Source organism: Magnolia sinica, chromosome 18 (assembly GCF_029962835.1).
Source record: "Magnolia sinica isolate HGM2019 chromosome 18, MsV1, whole genome shotgun sequence".
NCBI classification, from domain to species: Eukaryota; Viridiplantae; Streptophyta; class Magnoliopsida; order Magnoliales; family Magnoliaceae; genus Magnolia; species Magnolia sinica.
Genome location: NC_080590.1, coordinates 21,553,335 through 21,576,248, shown reverse-complemented (window position 1 = coordinate 21,576,248; position 22,914 = coordinate 21,553,335). Strand labels below are relative to the sequence as shown.

Sequence of the window (22,914 nt, the reverse complement as noted above, 5' to 3'; positions counted from 1 at the left end):
ACCCATAAAAAAACACTTGATTGGGTGATCCTAAACAATAGATCAATGGCTTGGAGTATGAGCGACCCATAATGATTATACTAGGAAAGGTTTGATCAATTATTTGTACCATCTATGTGTGCCACCATGCGTTATGCATCCTTTTAAAGATTACTTTGATTATATGATCCTAATCATATGATTAATTGCTTGGAGAATGGACTTTTCATATTGACTAGTCTTTAAAGGGCCCAATCATGTATGTCCTACTTTTGATGGCCCATCAAAATCAAAATTTAATTGGATGATCCTAACCATCTGATCAATCATTTGGGCAATGAATGGTCCAAAAAAAAAAAAAATTAATGATTTGGGTACATGACCATTCAATATTGATTATACTATATATTTAAAGAAAAAACAAATTAATGATTTGAACCGTCCATCATGTCTGTGCCCCTTTGATGGCCTACCTGTAGAAAATCACTTTGATCACATGGTTCAAACCATCCGTCCATGGTTATGAGAATTGATGATCTATATTGGTTGCACTATAAAACTTTTGAGATTGACTTGGGTCATCCATCATGTGCATGCCAACCTTTGATGGCTCATCTCTCTCATATATCACTTTGATTGGACGACCATATCATGTGATCAATGGTCATGAGAGTGGACGGTCCATATTAAGGATACTAGAAAAGATCTACTGATTGGTTTGAACTATATATCTATAATGTGCTTCTCACCTTTGATGACATCTCTCTTAAAAATCACTTTGACTAGATAATCGAACCATCTCATCAATGGTTAGAGAATGGATGATCCATATTGATTATATTAGAGAAAACATGATCATTAATTTGGATTGTTAATCATGTGTGTAGCTGACGTTTAATGGCCATTCTCTCTTAAAATCACTTCATTCTAACCATCTAATCGGGATTAAGAGAATGTACAGTCCAACATATGATAATAAAAAGGGTCTGATAATCTCGCAAAAATCATATTGATTAGATGATCCTAGCCATCTCATTAATGATTAAGAGAATGGACGGTTCATGATAATTCTATTAGAGAAGGTCCTTGTTGGTTTGGACTGTCAATCATGTCTACCCCACCTTTGATGATCCATTCTCGTAAATCAATTTGATTAGATGATCCTAACCATCTAACCAATGGCTAGGAAAATGGATGGTCCATGTTGTTGATATATACTAAAGTTGTCCTATCATTGATTTGAAATGTCTCATCTCTCTAAAATTAACTCTGATTGGAAGATCGAAAATTGATGGTCTATATTGATTGTTCTAAAAAAGGTCAGATACTTAATTAGGACCATCCATCATATGTGGCCATCTGTAATGGCCCAAGTCTTTAAAAATCATTTTAATTGAATGATTCTAACCATCTAACCCCTGATAGGAGAATAGATAAGAATAGATGGTATATATTGAGTATATAAGAGAACGTCCAATCATTAATTTGGGCCATCAACCATGTATTACCAACATTTGATAGCCCGTTAAAATATATATATATATATATATGAGGCATGCTCACCTAGGCACGTGCACACCTTTGCACACGTGTCATGGGTATTGAATCCGAACGGTCCATAAGATGAGGAATCCCATGAAACCTTGGGGGGTGAATTTTCACCCTGATTTAAGATTCTGGTGGGCCATAGCAAAGAGAAATTCAAATCAAGGGAAGAAACTGTTTGCATTTTTCATGGCCCACCGAAATTTTGAATCAAAGTAAAAATGTATTACGGGGTTTCATGAGGTTCTACTTCATGTGGACCGTTCAGATTTGTGAGACTCATTAGATATGATGAGTTCTCAAAAAAGTTCGTATATAGTATGTACGAACTAGTTCGCAGTTGAGCTTTTCCGTGTGTGTGTGTGTAACTCAATGGGATGATTTCTAACCACCTAATCAATAGTTAGAAGAATGGATAGTCCATGTTGACTAGAAAAGGCCCATCCATTCCTTTGGACTTATCATCTTCTTCTTCTCTATCATCACTACTTGAGAGAGCTCACGCCATAGAAGAGAAAGAGACAAAATATATTTTATTTAAATAAAAAAAAAAAGAAGAAGAAGAAGAAGAAGAAGGGTGATGTGAAAGTGTTTGTTGCCGCTCTCTATGAAAGTAAGGTAACTTCTCAATAAAATCTCTCCCAATTAAATGACAATTTCTTGGAAAAACATTTCATCCAAATATTTCCTGCTTCCCTTGGAAAAATAGTCCCATCAAATCTTCGGGTGGGCCACGCAAATCATTCAAGTCTACACCATTCAGGGCTCCTTTGTTGAACTACAACAGCTTCTGACGCCATTCTGAGGGTGTTGGACGTACAATTGGTAGTTATTACCATTAATTGGTGACTTTTCTAAGAATGGCCCATTCATAGTTGAACCCGCCATGCGAATGGTCTGGATTTCCTAATTGTGCAAGTGCATGGAATAGGCCAGCAAGGGAACATAATATACAAAACAATACCTAACACCCCAGGTAGGAGAGGAGATCCAGACAACCTGAGTGGGATGTTTTTGGTCTTCCTACGCTCGATGGGTGATTAGGTGAGGCTGAGAACTTAATGAATATGATAAAGCTGTGATATGGTGAGATTTGATTGGGCCAGGTTCATGGTCAGAATGAAGCCACGCAGAGCCAATGGAAATTTCCTAGAAAGGCTTTCCTAGGAAGTTCATACGTAGACTGGAAGCTAGGTGGGGCCCACCATAGTGTTTGTGATAAATCCACCCCATCCTCGTGTCCATCCGTTTTGCTTGCTCATTTTATGACATGAGACTAAAACAAGGTAGATCCTAAACTTAAGAAGGGCATACCAGAGGGCAAAGTTAGAAAAAAAAATAAAAATGCCCACCGTTGAAGCCTTCTAGGGGTCCTTGTTGATGTTTATATGCCATTCGAACCGTTTCTAAGGTTAATAAATATCCATCCAAACTGTTTATAAGGTCATTTCTATTGGGATGAATCGGGAAAAAAAGAAAAAAAAACAAAGAAAAACAAAAAACTTAGACTGACCAATGTTTCAATGGTGGACACTCAATCCCTGTTGTTTACTCTTGCGTGGCTCACATGAGTTTTGGATCTGCCTTATTTTTGTCCCCATGTTATAAAATGAGCAGGAAAAAAATGGATGGTAGATTCATCACAAACATCCCAGTAAGCCCGCTTTACTTCCAAGTGCAGGAACATTATGCGGAAGCCAACACCATCCCCAGGGTTGATGTGTTGGGCTATGTGGAGGCCAAACGCCACGCTGGCCATCATCTTTCCCGCTCATTTTTAAGGTATGAATCGTTTTTTTCTTTTTCTTTTCTTTTTTAAAATTTTTACTCACACACCCACACCCACACCATGAATACTTAAACCTTTGATCTAATGTTGAACTATAGGATCTACCACGTGAGTAAGGCCCTAAGACATAACCCAAAAAATGAAGTAGATCGGAAAATCAAGTAGGCCACACCATATAAACAGTGGAGATAATGACACCCACTGTTGAAAACTTTCTAAGACTAACCGTAACGTTTATTTGCCATCCAACCTGTACAGCCCCAAGTATGATAACTTGTACAAGCACATCATTCTACTCTGAAGGCATCCCTACTATGAAAACGGTAGGCCCCATCATGAAGATCACCTTAACTATGAAAACGGTAGGCCCCATCATGAAGATCACCTTAACTATGAAAACGGTAGGCCCCACTATGAAGATCACCTGGAAAAAAAAAAAATAGAAAGGTTGGGTAATCAGATGGGCAACACTGCTAATGAAATCAATGAAAAACTGACAATTAGACTCAACAGGCAAGTGTGGATGAGCTGACCTTCTTGTTTCTTGTATCTAATATTCTCGGTGGGGCCTACCATTTAGATGGTAATGATGCCTTACACGTGGCATGTTGGCAGGGAAAGATGTGGCACGTAATAACGGTGCGGGTATCATGGCCTTAAGACCAGTCCAAGTCCGGCTCAACTTGGACTCGGTAGACATTGATCAAGTTTGACACCACAAGTGAAGGTTCAGGAGTGAGTTGACTCATTTGAGTCGTATGAGACTCGGTTGATATGCCCATGTCTGGTCTAGACAGCCCCATTTGATTTGTTTGGCTGGCATCTCCTTTCCAAATCCCTCTTAAATCTCTCATATCATATCTCTCTTAATTTCTCTTTCTCCAAACAAGCTTTTTGAGGCCACTGTCATGTCCAGGCGACCTCTACTTTCTCTATTAATTTCTAAGCTCATGTACAATATTATTCCAATAAAGAAAATATTTAAATAATCAAAGACCTTGGATCAAATCAACTCAGACAAGTACCGATGAATTAAATAATCAAAGGTTTGAAATATAGATGTCCATATGAATTCAGAGTTCGTTTAGTTGACGCCGAAAAATTAGCTACGCCGAAATTCACTATCCAACCCAACAAATTATTGGAAAGTCCTATGTTTGGTAGCCTAGATGTCCATATGAATTCAGGGCTCGTTTAGTTGATGCCGAAAAATTAGCTATGCCGAAATTCACTGTCCAACCCAACAAATTATTGGAAAGTCCTATGTTTAGTAGCCATTTTATATATTAAATGTATTTTTTAAAACTTAACTAAAACACACGGGACTGTTTTTTAAGTTTTATATATATATATATATATATATATATATATATAATATCCCATTCACCCATGGAACCTTCTTGGGTTGGATGGCAGATAAACACCATTGTCAACCTTCCATTGTCAATCTTAGAAAGGTTGAAGGTTGACAATGAAACGTGAAAAATACTCAAAGCCCTCAGAGCATAAGTTATGGTTGTCACGTTTGCATTGGTACACTTACTACCAAAAAAATAATGAGTGCCAAAGATTTAAATAATCAAAGGTTTGAAATAGACTTGTCCATATGAATTCAGGGCCTGACGCCGAAAAATTAGCTCGGCCGAAATTCACTATCCAACCCCACATATTATTGGAAAGTCCTATGTTTGGTAGCCATTTTATATATTAAATGTATTTTTTATAACTTAACTAAAACATATGGCAATGGACTGTTTTTTAAGTTTTTTTTCTTTTTTTTTTGAATTCCCATTCACCCACGTGTCATCCGTTTCATCAATCAGTTTTGTCAGCTCATGTTAGGATGTGAGGAAAATAATGAGTAAAATTCAAAACTTAAGTGGGCCACATCATAAAAAACAGTTGGGATTAAATGACTACCATGGAACCTTCTTGGGCTACACAAAAGTTTTAGATCATGCTGATATTTGTGTTTTCACTTCATCTTAGTAGGACTAACCTTATGAATGGGTTGGATGGCAGATAAACACCATTGTCAACCTTAGGAAAGTTTCATTAGTGCACTGTTTTCTCATGTGGCCCACTTAAGTTTTGGACATGCTTGATTTTCAGTCTCATGTCCTTAAAATGATAAGGTAAAACTGATTAACAGAATGGATGTCACACAGACATCATTGTAAGCCCCACACCCCACCCATAGGCAATTGGATTCATCTTTAACCATGACAGCTTAAAATGTACGTTAGAGATTTCCTTGATTATATTGCATTCATACAAAGACTGCCCTTGTATGGGCTGGGCTTGGGTTGGCTTCAGCCCGAATTTAACTGTTTGGGCTGGGCCTCTTCAAAATTTTGATTTTGCCTGGCCTTAGCCCGAGTCATCCACGGCCCTAATTCATAATAATGGTCAGGCATTGTTGAAGAACTCAGAGATGTAGGGCCCAATCGTTTGGCTTTGTGTGGAATAAAATCCTTTCAAATGTTTCAATGAAATGTGAAAAATACTCAAAGCTCTCAGAGCATAAGTTATAGTTGTCTCGTTTCCATTGGTACACTTATAGACAGTCCAATCCATTGATCTGTACTGTTCCTTGGGTTCAGTGCACATTTCAAGGGCTAGTATGCAAACATCACTCCACTCTAACAAATTCGATCCATTTGAACAACGGTCTTTAATATGGACGGCCAAGAAAATAGGCCAAATCAACGATGGACATGGATCATCTGATGAGGTGATATTTTATGGCGATCCATGAAATATATATGAACTTAATGGACAGTATAGAATATTGATCGACGAAACTACCCAAGTAAACTGATGCAACTAGGAGCATTATAGCTTGCATAGATCTTAGAGCGCTTGAGTATTCCTCCTTAATTTTCCACTATAAATATTAAATACCAATTAATCCAATCTTAGCTTATACAAACCATAGAAAAAAGTTTGGATGGGACGTTATTAAAAACTCACATTATTCCAGCACACAAGTGGACCTTATCATGTGAATTTAAAGGTTTAAAGTATAATCATATGGGTGGCCCACCTAAGCGTTGAATTACCCTGATCTATGGGATTAAGCCAAAAAAGTGGTGGTGCACCTGACAGACAGCATGGATTTCATGTAGGCTAAGTCGTTTATCCTATGTTAGTGACAGTAACCCTTGTGGGCATCTAGGCAAGCAACTATGGATGCTAGATCGCAAGCGGATGGTGCTTAGGGGCTTTTTCAGGCTTTCTTGTATGGTTAAGACTAGGAGGTGTTGTATATTTAACTTGGAGTTGCTACTGGCCGTTATTCAGATTTTCATAATTAGTTAGACTTGTAAAATTCTTAAGACAAGGAATTGTAGGATTACCTGTCATAAAATGACTCTTAATCTGCGATCTAATATTCAAGATAAGGAACCATAGGGACAAAGAGGTAACGTGTTTGTACTTTATAGGACTTGACGAAATACTAGGGATTGGTTTAGATCTTGCATGTGAGTGATGTAATGGGGAGTATGACATACAGTGTGGTAATGAGATAACTACTTCAAGCGGTGGACTGGAAAAGACTTCTCTTTTCGAACATATTTACTTGGAGAAGTGGTCAAAATCCATTTAATCTGAATTTTTGATGGGCGGAATTTGGTATTCCCACAAGCCACAAAGCATGCACTCAAATTAACTAAACGAACAGACTAGTTGAGAGTAGAGATGATTATGCACAATGCTAAAGCAAATATGAATGAAATCGATTTGAACTAGGTGAGTGAGTAAACAAGTTGTCACAAGGATTGATTTGAGTGAACCAAATCAGCCTTTTGATGGCTCGGGTGGCTAAAATTTGGACTTGACTAGGCTAACCTAGGACTAAAAGGCTTCCTCTCCTCCACTCTTCTTTTCTCCTTGGTGGATGACTGGCTTAGACCCACTCTCCTTTTCTTACTCTCCCTCTCAAGGTGGAGCTTGGTAAATGGAGGATAATTTTAAAATGAGAAGAGAATGAGTATTTATAATTGCTTTAGGTGGTCTTTTTGTAATTTCCGACTTAGGGACTAAAGAAGGCTCAACGGGTTGTGATTAGTTGTTGAGATGGGTGTGCCATGTTGCACATTGTGGTTGGTTGGATAGATGGTAGGGAGTGTAATTTTGAGGATAACCAGGAAGAAGGGGGTCATCCTGGTTCAAACGGGACTCCCGAGGTGATGGTTGCTTGTTCACCCATTCACCTAACCCACTATGAAATATTTCCATGTGGCTGACAGAGCATGATGCCTTGCCCCGCCATGTGGATGGGCCCCGGTTTTAGCCAGGAGCCCTGATGAGATATGAGTTGTCCTCTGGTTTGCTTCCCTTCACTTTAATGTGGTCCTACGGTCAATGGGCCTTGACTTGGGCTTGAACTGGGCTTAGACTTGAGCTTGGTTTTAGGCTAAGTTTAGGATTAGGCCTAGGAAAGGTTTAGAAATCTCACAGTTCGGATTAGCTTGTCAACTCTAGGTAGGGTGTCTACAAGAACCCAAGTGATTTCTCATTTACTATACTAAAAGAGTCTAAATAATGGTTTGGGGCCATCTATCATGTGGGGTCCACCTTTAATAATAACCTCTTTTGAAAGTCTTTTTGATTGAATGCCATAGCCTTCAGAATAATATTTTAAAAAAGTGGCATTCTACATTGAGTTAATAATCCATCATGTGAGGTAGAAGATGAGCATGCATTACTTAGTAGCAAGTGAGCATGGTAGGCAGAGTAGAGGTTGAAGATGATTTATTTATTGGATCTTCAAACTTCAAGACCTATTTTAGTTTATTAGATTCGTTATATGGATCTAGTTATTATCTGCCATGTGATGTAGTTATTTTAATGATTGTTTATATGATATATGCATGATTCTTCCTTGTTAACTCTACTTCACAATTATTTATATTTTTGTAAATCGTATAGAATATTGTGTGATAGACATTCCATATTAAGAAAATTGACATTGGATTCCATCCGCGACTTGAGAGATAACGTGCACAAGTCGTTATAATTTCACTAAGGCATTGAGTTCTTGTAGCACCATAGCATTTTGAGATGCCTTATCAGTTGGAATTCAGGACGAGTATAGTATGTTGTCAGTCAATCATTGGGTATTTTTGATTGCCAGCCATTTATAAAGTCACTTTGATTTGATGGTTATAATGTCTGATCAATGACTAGGAAAATAAACAGTCTACCTTAATTATAATAGAGGTTTAATCATTAATTTGAGTTGTCCATGAAGCATGTATACTTTTGATTGTCATTATGCTATATTATTTCATAAAATAATTTTTTGGTCTAACAACACTTTAAGTAAAATAGATAAAATAGAGTGTCATCCAAACAACATTTTAATATAAAATTAGATTTTTAGAACTAGTTTTCAAAATTTTTACTTCTACAGCAACCTACTTTGATAATTTTATTTTCTTTTTCTTTTTCTTTTCTTCTTTCTGAGAGTGTGCCATCAAAGAGGGCTCTATATCTATCTTCTTCTTCTTCTTTTCTTTATTTTTTTTCATTTTTTTTTTTTTCCCATCATGTAGACAATTTCCATTTGAAACATAGCCCAGGGCCCAGAGTATTTTTTAAACTGTATATGCATGCTGAATGTAAACAACAAGCAAACATCTTTTTTAGTTGTCCAATGTTTTCATACTGATGATTTAATCAGATGAGTGGGCCATTCGTCCTGGCCTAGACACCAGGCCTGATTTTCAAGCATGGGTCCAACTCTCAGGTTAAGTTTAGAAGCCCAAAGCCTTGGCCCACAGTGCTAGGATGCCCGGCCCATTGACATCCCTAATGACTATTGATACACAAGCATTCAAAAATTGTACACGTGGCATGCATAATCTAAGATTAAATCGTCCATTTTCTGAGACCCGTTGTAGATAATTTCTCATACCAAAATCAGGTTGATTGAATTATCGTACCCCAGCCTTTGAGCATTTAGTCTGACTCATGAGAGAATCTACCACAAAGCAGGCTGGGCCCACCACAGCCCAGACCATCCAACCCTTGAATGACCGAGCTATGAATCGACGATAACGTAAAGAAGGACAGCGGTGGGCCAAATGAAGGCCCATAAAATTCCAATCCGAAGTAGTCTCGGGGCAACCCGCAATCATGGAGGGGGCCATGAAATCAATGGTCTGGATCACTTGAAAGTGCATCAAGACGACTCACGTCTGGCTAAAGGAGGACTATAAAATTCCTCATTTTATCAATGACACGTCTTATAAGCTTAGTTTTAAGAAGAGCCAATACTCACTACTTAGGTGGGCCAACTCACTAGAAACGTTAACGGATACTAATTGTCTGTCAACTTTTGAAAAATCCTTTAGAATCTCGACCGTTCGTTGAACTCCACAAATCCAACAGCTGGACTTGTGTATTTTCTACCATGACCCATCCATCCTAGGACTCACCAGATGGACGGTCCATATTCATCAACCACTTACCACATGTACAGGGAGAAGAAAAGGAAAAACAATGGAGAAATTTTGCAGTCTCCTAGATTAAATGGGCCACGGTGCATCCTGACGTGCATTATTTACAAGTGGGGCCCATGGTTCAGCAATCCGGATTGTTGATCTGATGCACCCCCACATTGGGTGTGGGATGCACCAATTTGGCTAGTTCTTTCAACGGGCCGGGCCTGGGGTTGCTCTTGGCCCGGATTTTGAATTGTTTTGGGCCGGGCCGTCGCCAATCAAGTCTGATTTTGCAGGCCTGAGCCCGGCCCATTGACACCCCTAAATTTGGCCCCTTTTCCGGACGTCATGTGCAGTCAATCTCATGTGTGCCAGCATGGAAAAATACGTCTGATCCAATCCATCCATCAGAAAGACAACACTATATTGATGCCCTAAACCAAGAATTAGTTTCATCCACTCCTCAGTTTGGCCACAGATTGCAAAACAAATGTGCGTCTCTGAAAAACTTTGCTAAATTTTCTAACCTATCCACCTATTTCTAAGTGGACCAGATTTATTTCTAGGAAAAGATGTAGAAGGTCGAACCAACCTGATGGATGGATTGGATCTCGCACTTGCGTGCTATGCTGGCACATGTGTGGGGGTACATGAACTCTATTACAAGAGTGTGTGCTTAGGCAAGCTCGGATCTCAAAAGCCGGAAGACTTTCAGGGCATTCCAGATCCATGGAAGGATAATCAAATCACGGTCTGGATCGCTGATCGATGGGCCATACCTTTATGGCACATCAGGTCTCATCAGGACCTAAATATTTCCTCCGACTTGAACTTGTCCATTAGATTTGGTAGGGGAGCTTTGATGATCAAAGACTATTTTGATAGTGGGCCTGACGTAGATGAGCCGTACCCTAAAATCACCGGTCGATCTTAGCTATCTGATGAATGGCTTTCACATGATGAACGTAGATTGCTGCGTTTTTTTTATATATTTGTTCACTTGCAGGCCACTGATTGGGTGATTAAGGTCGTTTTAGGTGCAATTTTTGGGTATGGCCTATTAGCAAGAGGAATCAAGGTCTCTGATTGATGTAATTTCTGGCAGACGAATTCTGTAATCCCCAGCTCAAGGACGTGCAGTCCTCGGGCCCTGAGTCATACTAGTAGGCACCAGGGCTTCGTAATCCGGATCGTTGATCCAGTGGGCCCATTACGTATGGATCAGGCCCAAAGAATTCCCTGATGTGACAATCCTGATTTTTTTTTTTTTTTTTTTTTTAAAAAAGTCTCCATTGACTCGAGAGTGTTGGATGATTAGAGATGTTCCAATCTAGAAGATTGGAGCATGGTCCATCCACATCGCTGATAATCGTATCAATGGTTGAATCACAGAAGAAGTGGGCCGTCCATCGAGTGGCCCCACCTGGAACGCTCATGTTTAAGAAATTAGACCCATCAGACAATCCAGACCATCATTTCTCTTCACCTTTCTTGTTTTTCTACAAGCCCGTTATCTGATGGCCAGAATCACGCCAACTCAAGTATCTTGGACTAGTTCACATTTAGGTAGGGTGCAACGGATCGACGTCCCTGATTAATACATCGCCACGTTTACCGTCAAGAGTTGGATCTACGTCTGTCTCTACCGAATCATCTTTCAGGTTATGTATTTGGCCCACCTAAGTGGGCCCCACTATTCTACAGCTTGTCTTTGGTCAAACTTTTCAACCTTTTTGCAGTTTTACTCTCGGGAGACTGCCGTCTCGTCTCTGTCTTCGTTCAGTTCTCTCCCTGGTCTAGTCAGTCAACCACTGCACATCTCTCTCTCTCTCTCTCTCTCTCTCTCTCTCTCTCTCTCTCTCTCTGTTTGTGTGTGTGTGTGTTTCTGCATTTAGATGCAGTAGCGATGGAAGAGATGGGCTCGGACTGGGACGAGCTGAGGAAGGAAGCTCGAAGACTTGAAGGAGATCTCGACGTTCGTCTCTCTTCCTATGCCAAGCTCGGAGGTTCTCTCTCTCTCTCTCTCTCTCTCTCTCTCTCTCTCTCTCTCTCTCTCTCTCTCTCTCTCTCTCTCTCTCTCTCTCCATTAATCTAACTGCCAATCCCGATACGCCAGGATACTCCGATTCAAAATCCGCGGACGGTCGAGATGTGCAGTGGAAATCGATGGAAATGGAGATCGAATCCCTACTCGAGAAGCTCTTGGACGTCAATGATGCAATGAGCCGGTGCGCAGCTGCTGCGGTCCCTACAACCTCCATCACCCAGAAGCTTACACGTCACAGAGACATCCTTCGCGAATTCACTCAGGTATTTGATCCAATTCAATCTGATACTTCGGTGATGTTCGTTCGTGCAATCGCAATCTGATGATAGATCAGATTAGACCAATCTGAACCGCTTGTTCGCCATTAATGCTGAAGGATAGATATATTATTGGAAACCAATTTTGATGCAGTGAATGGGTTTGGGGTAAATAGATACTTCTTCAAATGAGAACTGCTAACGGGATTTATGCAGAGGCAGATTGAATTGGGGATTCATGGCACATTTGACCAATGTGAAACACACGTGGGAGGTCTGGGACATTGGTTAGGTGGATCCTGCCGAGAACATGCCCTGTCCCAAAAATGCTGATGGTCTCTTTTTTTTTCCCCCTCCATTTTTCTCGTATGCAGATTGACCCACCCAATGAGTAACCACCCTGATTTTCAGGATAGGACATGGTCACTGTTGGTCCCACCTGATGAATTGACCTGGCTCTGATTGATTTGTGGTGATTGTCCTCTTCAATCTGCCTTCATACAAATTGCATTAGGGCCTGTTTGCTAGATAAATAAAAATGAAAATCTCATTTTAGTTATTCGTAATTATTTATTAGAGATGATGTCTAATACATAATTACAACTATCTAAAACGAGATGAAACCATTTTCAGGTGTTTACCAAACAGGTCCTTAGCATTTCTTGTTAAAATTTATGAGAATGCAACTGAATGAGGAAAATGGCTACTAGCCAATATTATCAGTGAAATTTTGACTCTGGTATGTAATAACTACTACATACTTATCTACAATCTAGCTAATGTCTATAGATATAAAGAAATCAGCATCATATACAAGTTAATTGATCAGATTTATGGACATGAAGCTTGGCTTTGCTTGTTTCCAGTAGGAATTATAGCATAGGGTAAATGATCAACTGAAACTGCTTAATGATTCAATCATAGAAATAGAGTGATAGGTTTGTGTAGAAAGTCAACCTCATTGTGTGCATTCTCTATTTTTGTGTTTCTGGATTGGTTGTAGGACCCAAGCAGTACTCACCATCTTTAGAGGACCCCACAAACTAGCCCAATTGGTTGTTTTGTAATATTGATGTGCAAACCATGCCAATAGATTTAGGACCTAGGCAGTAGGCACTACTAAGATTAAATCATTGTGTACTTGAGCGTAATTTAGTACAAATAGGAACATGAACAAGGAATTAGTTGAGAAGATGACCAAGAAGAATAAAAAAAATTACCACTTTCTATATCTTGGTTTGATAATTAATGAGTGGAGAGATTGAGAAGGGTGTTACCATTAGAAATCAAGATGTGCCTTTGGAGTTTTTTGTGATCATGGTGTGCCAATCAAACTGAAGGGGAAATTTTATAAGGCAACTTAAGACCAACTATGCTTTATGGGACAGAATGTTGGGCGGTTAAGGAACAACTTGTTCATATGCTGAGTGTAGCTGAAGTGAGGATGTTGAGGTGGATGAGTGGCAAGATGAGGAATGATAGAATTAGAAATGAATGCATTCGAGGGAACTTAAGGTGTAGCTCCAATAGAAAAAGTAGACTTAATGGTTTGCTCATGTGCAACAGAAACCAAGAACTGTGCTAGTTTGAGTGAGTTGGTGCAAGTTGAAGACTCTAAAAGGGCAAGGGAAAGGCCCAGAAAAGGCTTGATAACCTATGGTCTAACTAAAGTCATTGCCCTTGATAGAGTGGAATGGCGGAACAAGATTCGTGTATCCGACCCCACTTAGTTGGGATAAGGCGCCTCGTCCTTGTCTTCCTCCTCCTCCTCCTCTTCCTCAAGCATAATTGCATCATCCGCCCTCAGTTGGCACCTATGGATATCTAGACACCCACTTTCTCTTGGTGGATATCTAGAATTAGAAATGAATGCATTCGAGGGAACTTAAGGAGTAGCACCAATAGAAAAGTACGCTTATTCGTTTGGTCATGTGCAATAGAAACCAAGAACCGTGGTAGTTAGAGTGAGTTGGTGTAAGTTGAAGACTCTAAAAGGGGCAAGGGAAAGGCCCAGAAAAGACTTGATAACTTATGGTCTAACTAAAGTCATGGCCCTTGATAGAGTGGAATGGCGGAACATGATTCACGTAGTCGACCCCACTTAGTTGGGATAAGGCGACTCCCCCTCCTCCTCCTCCTTGAGCGTAATTGCATCATCCTCCCTCAGTTGGCACCTATGGATATCTAGATGCCCACTTTCTCCAGGTGGCACTTCCTTTTTGCACTGACTGTACAATGAATTGAGTGTTCCGAATGGGTCCCTTCTCTCTTCCACGGCAATACCATCTTTGATCTGTGAAGCTAGAGGCTTGATGACTGCTGACATTTGAATACAATTGTCTTACTTCTCCCAACACTTGCAATTGTTCTTCTTGGACCATTTGAAAGTCTTGCCCTCTGTTTCAATGCAATCCATCTGATATGGAATCTTTCAAATCATATAATTCCTCATACATTTCCACTTATAGATGACCTGCCTTCACAACTGTGTGCAGCAGAAAGTTCATTTTTGGAATGTCCATCTCCTCAACATTGTTGCACCAATAGGTAATAAGATGGGACGGCTTAGCCATGTGCAATGGAGACCAAGAACTACGCTAGTCAGAAGGAGTGAGTTTATTCAAATTGAAGGCTATTAAAAGGGTAAGGGGAAGGCCCAAAAGGAAGTGTGGGGAGGTAATAAGAAAATGCTTGATGACCTATGGTTTAACTAAGGGGCTGTTTGATCAAACTTATTTTCAGCACTTATCACTGAAATTTAATATTTTCAGTGATTTTCACTTATTCAGATCATTTGGCAAATCCAACTTATTAAGTGCTTAAATTAATTTTCACTGAAAATATGAGTCTTTTTTTCTCAGCTCCCCTCCCTTCACTTAGTTGTCGTTTGATAAACTGAAAATAAGCTTTGAAATTTAAGTTAAGTGCTGAATTGTAATTTTGAAATAATTTTAGGGATATTTTAGTCAAAAGTGAAAAGAAATTTTAATGCACCATCACTTTCAGCATTTAGCATTTAGTGGAGGGGAGCTGGAAAAAATTACCCATATTCAATGAAAATTAGTTTAAGCACTTAATAAGTTGGATTTGCCAAATGATCTGAAGCAGCAGAAAATCACCGAAAATATCAAATTTCAGTGATAAGTGCTGAAAATAAGTTTTATCGATCCTTATGCTGAAGATTGAACGTTGAAAGTGGTGGTGCATTAAAATTTCTTTTCATCTCTAAAAAAAAAAAAAACAAAAAAACTTTTCACTTTTTACTAAAATATCCCTAAAATTATTTCAAAATTACAATTCAGCACTTAAATTAATTTGCAGAGCTTATTTTTCAGTTTAACTATTGGCACCTAAGGATATGGTCCTGAATTGAGTAGAATGCCAGAACAGGATTCACGTAGCTGACCCCAAGTAGTTGGGATAAGTCTTAGATGATGATGATCTTCTCAACATTGTTCAATGGGACCTCCGGTTAGGAGTCCTCCCCGATGTCGCCAAACAACCAAACAGGTCCCAACGACTTGTCTTGCATTATCTCGCCGTATTGATTTCAATGGGAGGGTTTGAGATATGGAAACCATGACAACATTAAGCATGGCTTTGTTACCATGAATCCTCCAAAAAATGGTCCTGCATAGTCAGAAATGTTGATCTATCAAATCTGAGCTCTTGCATGTTGCTTACTTGTCCTACAGGAGCGTGTACACGAATAATGATTGAAATATCCAGCAGTTGTTACAATGGGAAAAAGGATACATCACTGTCGACTGGCAAACATGCTCTGACTCTGAGACTAACATGGGGAGGAGTTACAGCACAGAGAAAGTGAAACCTCCAGAAAAGATATTCTCCCTATTCCAAAATCAACACCATGTACCAATTACATTTTAAAAAAAAAAAAAAAAAAAGCATCTTTAATTATTGTAAACCCTAAACCCTAATCCAAAATAAAATTATGAAGTTAGCCCTTAACAACACTAAAAATTCTCAAAATTACCCTGTAATCATCATTCAGATATATGACCAAATTTTGCAAAGCCAATATCAAGTGCTGGAGTACTCTAGAGTTGCCGTTTCAGAATTTCGTTGTGTGAAACAGATGCATGACTGCAAAATTCCAACATTCAATGCCTGGATATGCATGCTTGCATTGAATCTTTCGGAAGTCGATCAGTATAACAGACTACTTTATAGCACAAATTGAATAAATTGAATGAAGTAGTAGATTATGTAATATATATTGTGCATACCACTACAACTTGGGAGGGAGATGAAGTCAACTTGGGAGTACAAAAATTTCACTCCCATGCCATGTCTATACTGTACAGGAAGCATCTTTTTTTCTGATTATCTGAACCATTCATTTATCATAAGGCTCCATGATGGTTTACTCTCCCGTTATTTCCGATTCAGATAAGAAGGTTTGGAGGGTTGGCAAGGCAGGCTGCTTCTCGGTTCGGTCCCTTTCATTCGTGAGGGTGGTCAGAATGGAGAGGTGTGGCACACCAAGTTCTTTTTGCATTACGATGTTCCTCCCAAGGTTGCCCACCTTTGGGTGGGTGGTTGGTAAGAAAGTCTTAATTATTGATAACCTTCGGAAAAGGTCCATGGTCCTTCCGAATATGTCTCTTGTGCATGAAAGATGAGGAAACAGTCAATCACCTTTTCGTGCATTGCCCCTTTGTGGGGCCCATTTGGGCGGATGTGATGGGTCGCTTCCATCTTTCTTGGTCCTTTCCGATTTCAGTGGGTGATCTTTTGACTGCTTGGCACATTGTGAGCATTGGCAAGGTAAAGAAAGCATTGTAGAGAATGGCCCTGCTTTCTATTTGGTGGGCTGTTTGGAAAGAAAGAAATGGGAGATGCTCTAGGAATGACAAAAAGTCAATAGGCAACTTCTCAAAGGGCAAGGATGCTTATAGTTGAATGGGCTGCGAGTGTGCCAAGGCTTGCGGGTTGTAATCTTAATTTTCTTGGGATGTAATTGGGTCGCCCTCTCAGCACCTTACTTTGTTGCTTGGTTGTTTTCTATTTTCTCTCTCAAAATAATAATAATAATAATAATAATAATAAGGCTCCATAATGGAACAGGAACAAGATATCACAGTGATCAAACAGTCCTAGCGATGAAAGAAAAATGTCATACTAAAATCTCTGACTGGATCATGTTGATTTTTGTTCCATATTCTAAATGGTTCAGATTGTCCTATCATTCTGATTTTTGGCCTATGACCCATTCATGGCTGTCCTTGATGAAAGAATGGTCTGGATTGTTATACATCACATGGCAGTATACAATGCCCTGGAATTCTTGATGCTAGTTGCCAACATTCCATATGTGCAACTGCAAGCATAAAAGCTGTGATTACAGTATGTACTGGAACATGACAATACGCTCAAATATGTTCTACATGGAGTTTATATATATATATATATATATATATATATATATATTGAGGAGAGAGAGAGAGAGAGAGAGAGAAGATGCTCTCCCTATCCGCCCGACGTACCCACCGTGATGTGTGTGCCCAAAATTATGAACCGTCTATGTGATGTAGCACTTCTTGAAACTTGGCCCAACTTTTACCATTATCCAAAACTTTGATAGGCCATGGCAAAAGAGAGACAAATCAAGGAAATCTCTCTTATCATGGCCCACCAAAGTTATTGTATAAAGTGAATGGCCTTTGTCACTGCAGTATAAGCTGTGAATGTGCAGTTTTGGCCACAATGAAAAACGTGCTAACATGATCAAAATGTTCTACATGGAGTTATATATATATATAAAGTTCACCCTTAGCATTTTCCTCTCTCTCTCTCTCTCTCTCTCTCTCTCTCTCTCTCTCTCTCTCTCTTTGTGTGTGTGTGTGTGTGTGTGTGTGTGTGTGTTTTCCCTCCCTCCCTCCCTCCCTGTGCTTTTTTATCACGCATGCCATGGAAGAGCCTGCAACATAAGAGTTACTCTCAACAAATGCACAAAAATGATAAAATATTAGAGTTGGAAGCCTTTGCTACCTCAGAAGCTAATGAAATGTGCACTTGTGGCACAATGAAAAAGTGCTAACATGGATCAAGTGCACATTCAATTATTTATGGATGGCCCATTAAAGAGTTCCAGTATGCTTTATATGTGCTTCATATGCTTCCTACATTCCTGCCATCTACTCATTGGACTTCTCAATTCTGGTTTCCAAGCACATGAAACACCATGCCAATATACCCATTTTGATGTTATGACTTGACATTAATTTACATGCTTTTGTGTCAATCAGGAGTTCATGCGTACCAGGGGCAATATAATATCGATGAAGGAGCATGCTGAACTTCTTACTTCCGTGCGTAATGACATTAATGAATATAAGGTTTGGTGATGAGAAGACATATGCCTGTATGCTTCATTATGTTGGGGAATGCCACTTGCAGATGTGGATTTGCTGTCACTAGAACCAGATGATAATCTCCACGTGCCCACATGTCACATGTGTGCAAGATCCAGTCTGTTCGGATGGCCTCCACAGTTAATGTACCCTGGCCAAAATATCTGCTCTGCTCACCTGGTGGGTCAAACATACATTGAATGTGGACTAATTGGTTATCTTTTCCTAACCATCTATTTTCTCTAAAGATGTGTACCCACCTGATGAGCAGGCTGGCCTGATGTTTGGGGCCCAGCTGCTGAGCAACCCAGATATTGCAAATGGGTGCCAGGCTGGCATGTGTGGGGTATCTGAGTGTCAATCTGCATGTAGCATTCTATTATATTCTCTCCTAAGTCTTGACTGGCTTTTACTCAATCTTTGGAGCACAGGCATCCAGTAGCTCGCAATTGGGCCCAAATTTATTAAGAGAGCGTGCAGCTATACATGGAAATATTAGTCAGGTATGACTTACAAATCTTTTAATAACTTTGATAAGCTAAAAGCAAGAACCAAAAGAATATGAATGATGTTGCATTTTGCAGATTGATGAGACAGCTGATCAAGCTGAGGCTATCAAAGGAGTGTTGGCAGCTCAGAGAAACGCATTTGCTCACATTCAAGGGAAAGTGAAGCAGTTGAGCGACAGATTCCCAGCTATCCGTGGTATCCTAGGTGTTTCTCTACCCTCAACCCGTTTTTTAATGAAGACGGAAAGTTGTGATCTATTTTCACTTATTTTCTTTTTCTCATTCGATCTGGTGCATGCAGGAGCCATCAAGCGGAAGCGATCAAAGGACACCCTTGTTCTCTCAGCTGTTATTGCTGGATGCACGTTGTTCCTCATTATTTACTGGTTTTCTAAGTGAGCGATATTAAGATGACCTCAGAAGATTAAACAACGGGTAAGCACCATTTCTTCCCACTTCTTGTGCAAAACATTTCCTTTCATCATTTCTTTGCTTTAGAACTTCTGTCTACCAACAAATCACACTGATAAGTAAATAATCTGATCATAGGCTTTAATCCAAGGGCTTCCCTTGAAGATTTATTAGACACCATTTGTTGAATTGTACGTGGGATTTTTCTGATTGTGAAAAACTTGGTTTTCATAAACCTCAAAAACATTTGCTCGAGAGAGTCCAAAGGCTCCAAATGTCCCAACTGTCTTCCTAATCCATGCAAGCAGTTACTTCTTGCACTCCATTGTCTTGTAGGATGACGAAAGCTTCAACTGCTTGCGGCAGCATGAAGAACCGGTCTTAAATCATGCTAGAGCTTTTTAATTTTCAGTTTGTTAATAAAATTATATTAAGAGAAAGGAATGCTGATCGTGTACGTCTTAATTATGCACCCTTTTACTACTACTATTACTACTACCTTAATCACACACCCAAACACCATTCCTTCCTAATATACTAAGCCTTGACAGAAAGATGGACTGACTGCTGACCGCATCTTATACCTTATTCATTAATCATCACTCACCTAAACAGAAGAAATATCATGCAGCCACTGCTAGTAAGGAGAATTGCTTACCCAATCAACAGTTGCCTCTGATTCTCAAAGTCAACCACTTCTGAATGCTTGGAAGTAGGAATATTTGCGCATGCATTCTTAATCACACACCCAGACACCATTCCTTCCCAATATACTAAGCCTTGACAGAAAGATGGACTGACTGCTGACTGCATCTTATCCCTTAATCATTGATCATCACTCACCTAAACTCAAGAAATATCATGCAGCCATTGCTAGTAAGGAGAATTTCTTACCCAATCAACAGTTCCCTCTGATTCTCAAATTCAACCACTTCTGAATGCTTGGAAGTAGGAATCCTTCCTTCTGTGACTCAAGATGGTGATAGATAATGCATTATAACTAAAGGTCTACCTTCATAAAATTATAGCACCCATGTTTCCTACAAACCAAAAGATTCTGCAGACCTCGTCTTTTCCTACCCAACCTAGAAATTAATGTCTAGAAAACCTCTCCCTTATGATACTTGGATCTTTTAAAAAACTGGAGTACCCAGTCAAGTGTAAAATAAAGGGATTTGTCTTCACTGAGACGAAAAATCCAGATTTACTGGGATTTTGAATTCTAGGGATTGTTAGTTATTCAGAGCTTATAATTTATGATGAATCTTACCATTTTGAAACAAATTCAACTTGTGGTATTGTTAGAAATAGTTGTAAAATGATTGTACTATTACACAGTAACCAATCCTTGTTGTACCCATATCCTAAGATTTGGATTTTGACCATCCGATGAATGTGATCTGTGCACACTTGATGCCCATAACCATGTAATGCAAGTAGAATCAAAATAAATTGAAACTAACTAAAAAAAATTGAGATCTATGTACCAGATAAGTAACACATGTAAAGATTCAAGAGGCAACACATCACACGTGACCATTGAACTCATGCAATAAAGACGAACTTCTCTACTTAATTCAAGCTCTAAAAAGTGATATGTTCCATAAGTGACTAATTTATAATCTAAAAGCAAGTAAAACCCTAATAAAAGGAAAATATTTAAAACACCCTTAAAGTCTTAGTCCAATGACTCCAATCAGCCCATAGTGATGGCAGTTTAGACCTTTTATGTTTGTTTTCAGAAATAAAACTAAAATAAAATAAATACAAGCTCCTTCATGTGGATCCCATGTTGGGCTCATGTGGGACCACGTGGGACCCACAATTGTGATCAAATGGGGTACACATGTGAAACTTGAGATCTACTTGCATCACCATGCTTGGGGAGCTGTAATCTTCTCCTCACAAGGGAATGCTGTCTGCCTCATCCAACTGAACTGCATCATGATGTGGACCCAGCAAAAAGTGCGATTACACATTACCCAAGTCTGCCAATAACATACATGCAGGCATACATGCATATGTATAGGTTGTTCTATGAGCACTCGTAGCCCCAAGCATTCCGATGTTAATATTTGGTTTAACAACCAAAAGAACAACTTCCAATTAAAATTTAAATTTCCTGTGCGCCATTCAGTTTCATTTTAGTTCATATTTAAAAGATAATTGCTGAGAGCAGTTTGATCTTGGTCTAGTCGTAACTTTCTTTCTGTTTGAAGAACTCTTTCTTCTTGTTTGTTTGTTTTTTTGTCTGGATAGTCACATATCGTTTCATTTTTTTTCCTTTTCCCTTTTCATTTCTTTTTTACTTTTTGGGTTTCTGCAGCAATCAGATTCACCAGCATGAACAGGGCACTTGATCTGCCATCCGTCATCCATAAGAGCCACATGATGTCGATAAGAGGGGAGCATAGAGGGTTAATGGTTATGAAGGGGTGGTAGATTGGATGCATGTTTCGCAGGTTAGAAGTATGTAGATTGAAAATCAGTAGGGGCCTCTCTTCTGTTTTTTTTTCCTTTCTTTCTTTCTTTTTAATAATAATAATAATATTATTATAGTTGAATTTATGGTTCCAGTGGTGTTGGTACTAGTAGCCGCATTTTTGCTTCAGTGATGAGTAGAGATTGTACCAGGATTTCTCTTGGTTTGAAGAGCATCCTTGTGTATTTGGATTTTATTTATTTATTTTCCATTGAAATGATGGCAAAAATTTTATTAACCAAAAATGAAAAATGAAAAGCAACAACCAAAAGACTCTATCGGGCAAACCAGGGGTACAACTGAAACAAGAAATAAAAAATAAAAAATCAAACCCCTAAGGCCAACAATGCATAGACTGGACCATCAAAATCCCCACTCTAGCCCCATACAAGGCCAAAAAACGACCAGCCACTAAATTCTTGCCTCACAAGAACCTAATTGATGAGCATTAACAAAATTTACATTTTTAGAGAAGCCACTATTGTAAAAAAAAAAATCCCCCTGTTTCTTTCCTTGCAAAGCCCCCACAAGATCCCAAAAAAACAAAAGGACCCATTTGGTGCTCTTGGCAAATTTAAAAGGCCTCTGGAACCTTTAGGAGAACATGTATCCATTGAAAACCTAATGCATTCCAAATCTTACTGGGACAGAACCCCAAACTTCTTCAGCCACAACACAATGAATGAACAAGTGGTTGGTTTTTTCTTCTTCAGACATGCACATAATGCATCTATTTGGAATCAAGAAATTCTTCTTCTTGAGGTTATCTGACATTATAATTTTATTTGCCAAGGCAGTCCCAAGTTAGCGCTTTAACTCTGGGAGGCACTGGAGTTCCAAACTACTGCAGACGGAGGTGTTGCATTTATCCTGTCCAAGAGTCTATAGAGCATTGGTTTCGCCTATAAGGAACCGTTTGGCAACCATTTCCATATCTGCATGTCTTCCACAGGGGTCAAGTTGTACACCTGACAATCTTCCAAGCAGAATGCAAAAAAGTTCCATTCCTCATCATCCATCTAGATTCCTCCATTATTCAATGTTCCACATCATTGCACTGCCCAAA

At 39.2% G+C, this 22,914-nt stretch overlaps 1 protein-coding gene across 1 annotated transcript; it reads left to right on the top strand.

Annotated features, from left to right (window-relative positions):
* The first annotated feature begins 11,566 nt into the window (after positions 1 to 11,566).
* LOC131233469 (Golgi SNAP receptor complex member 1-2-like) lies at positions 11,567 to 21,957 on the top strand. The gene is made up of 7 exons (XM_058230183.1): positions 11,567 to 11,771; positions 11,882 to 12,075; positions 18,342 to 18,431; positions 18,878 to 18,949; positions 19,031 to 19,160; positions 19,257 to 19,390; positions 21,693 to 21,957. The coding sequence occupies exons 1-6, from the start codon at positions 11,672 to 11,674 to the stop codon at positions 19,352 to 19,354; spliced, it is 684 nt and encodes a 227-aa protein (XP_058086166.1). The 5' UTR covers positions 11,567 to 11,671; the 3' UTR covers positions 19,355 to 19,390; positions 21,693 to 21,957.
* The last annotated feature ends 957 nt before the right edge of the window (positions 21,958 to 22,914 follow it).

Coding starts and splice junctions, on each gene's coding strand:
- LOC131233469 (XM_058230183.1), top strand. CDS start 11,672: ATGGAAGAGATGGGCTCGGACTGGGACGAGCTGAGGAAGGAAGCTCGA. Junction 11,772..11,881: donor TTCCTATGCCAAGCTCGGAG/GTTCTCTCTCTC, acceptor CCGATACGCCAG/GATACTCCGATTCAAAATCC. Junction 12,076..18,341: donor TCCTTCGCGAATTCACTCAG/GTATTTGATCCA, acceptor TGTGTCAATCAG/GAGTTCATGCGTACCAGGGG.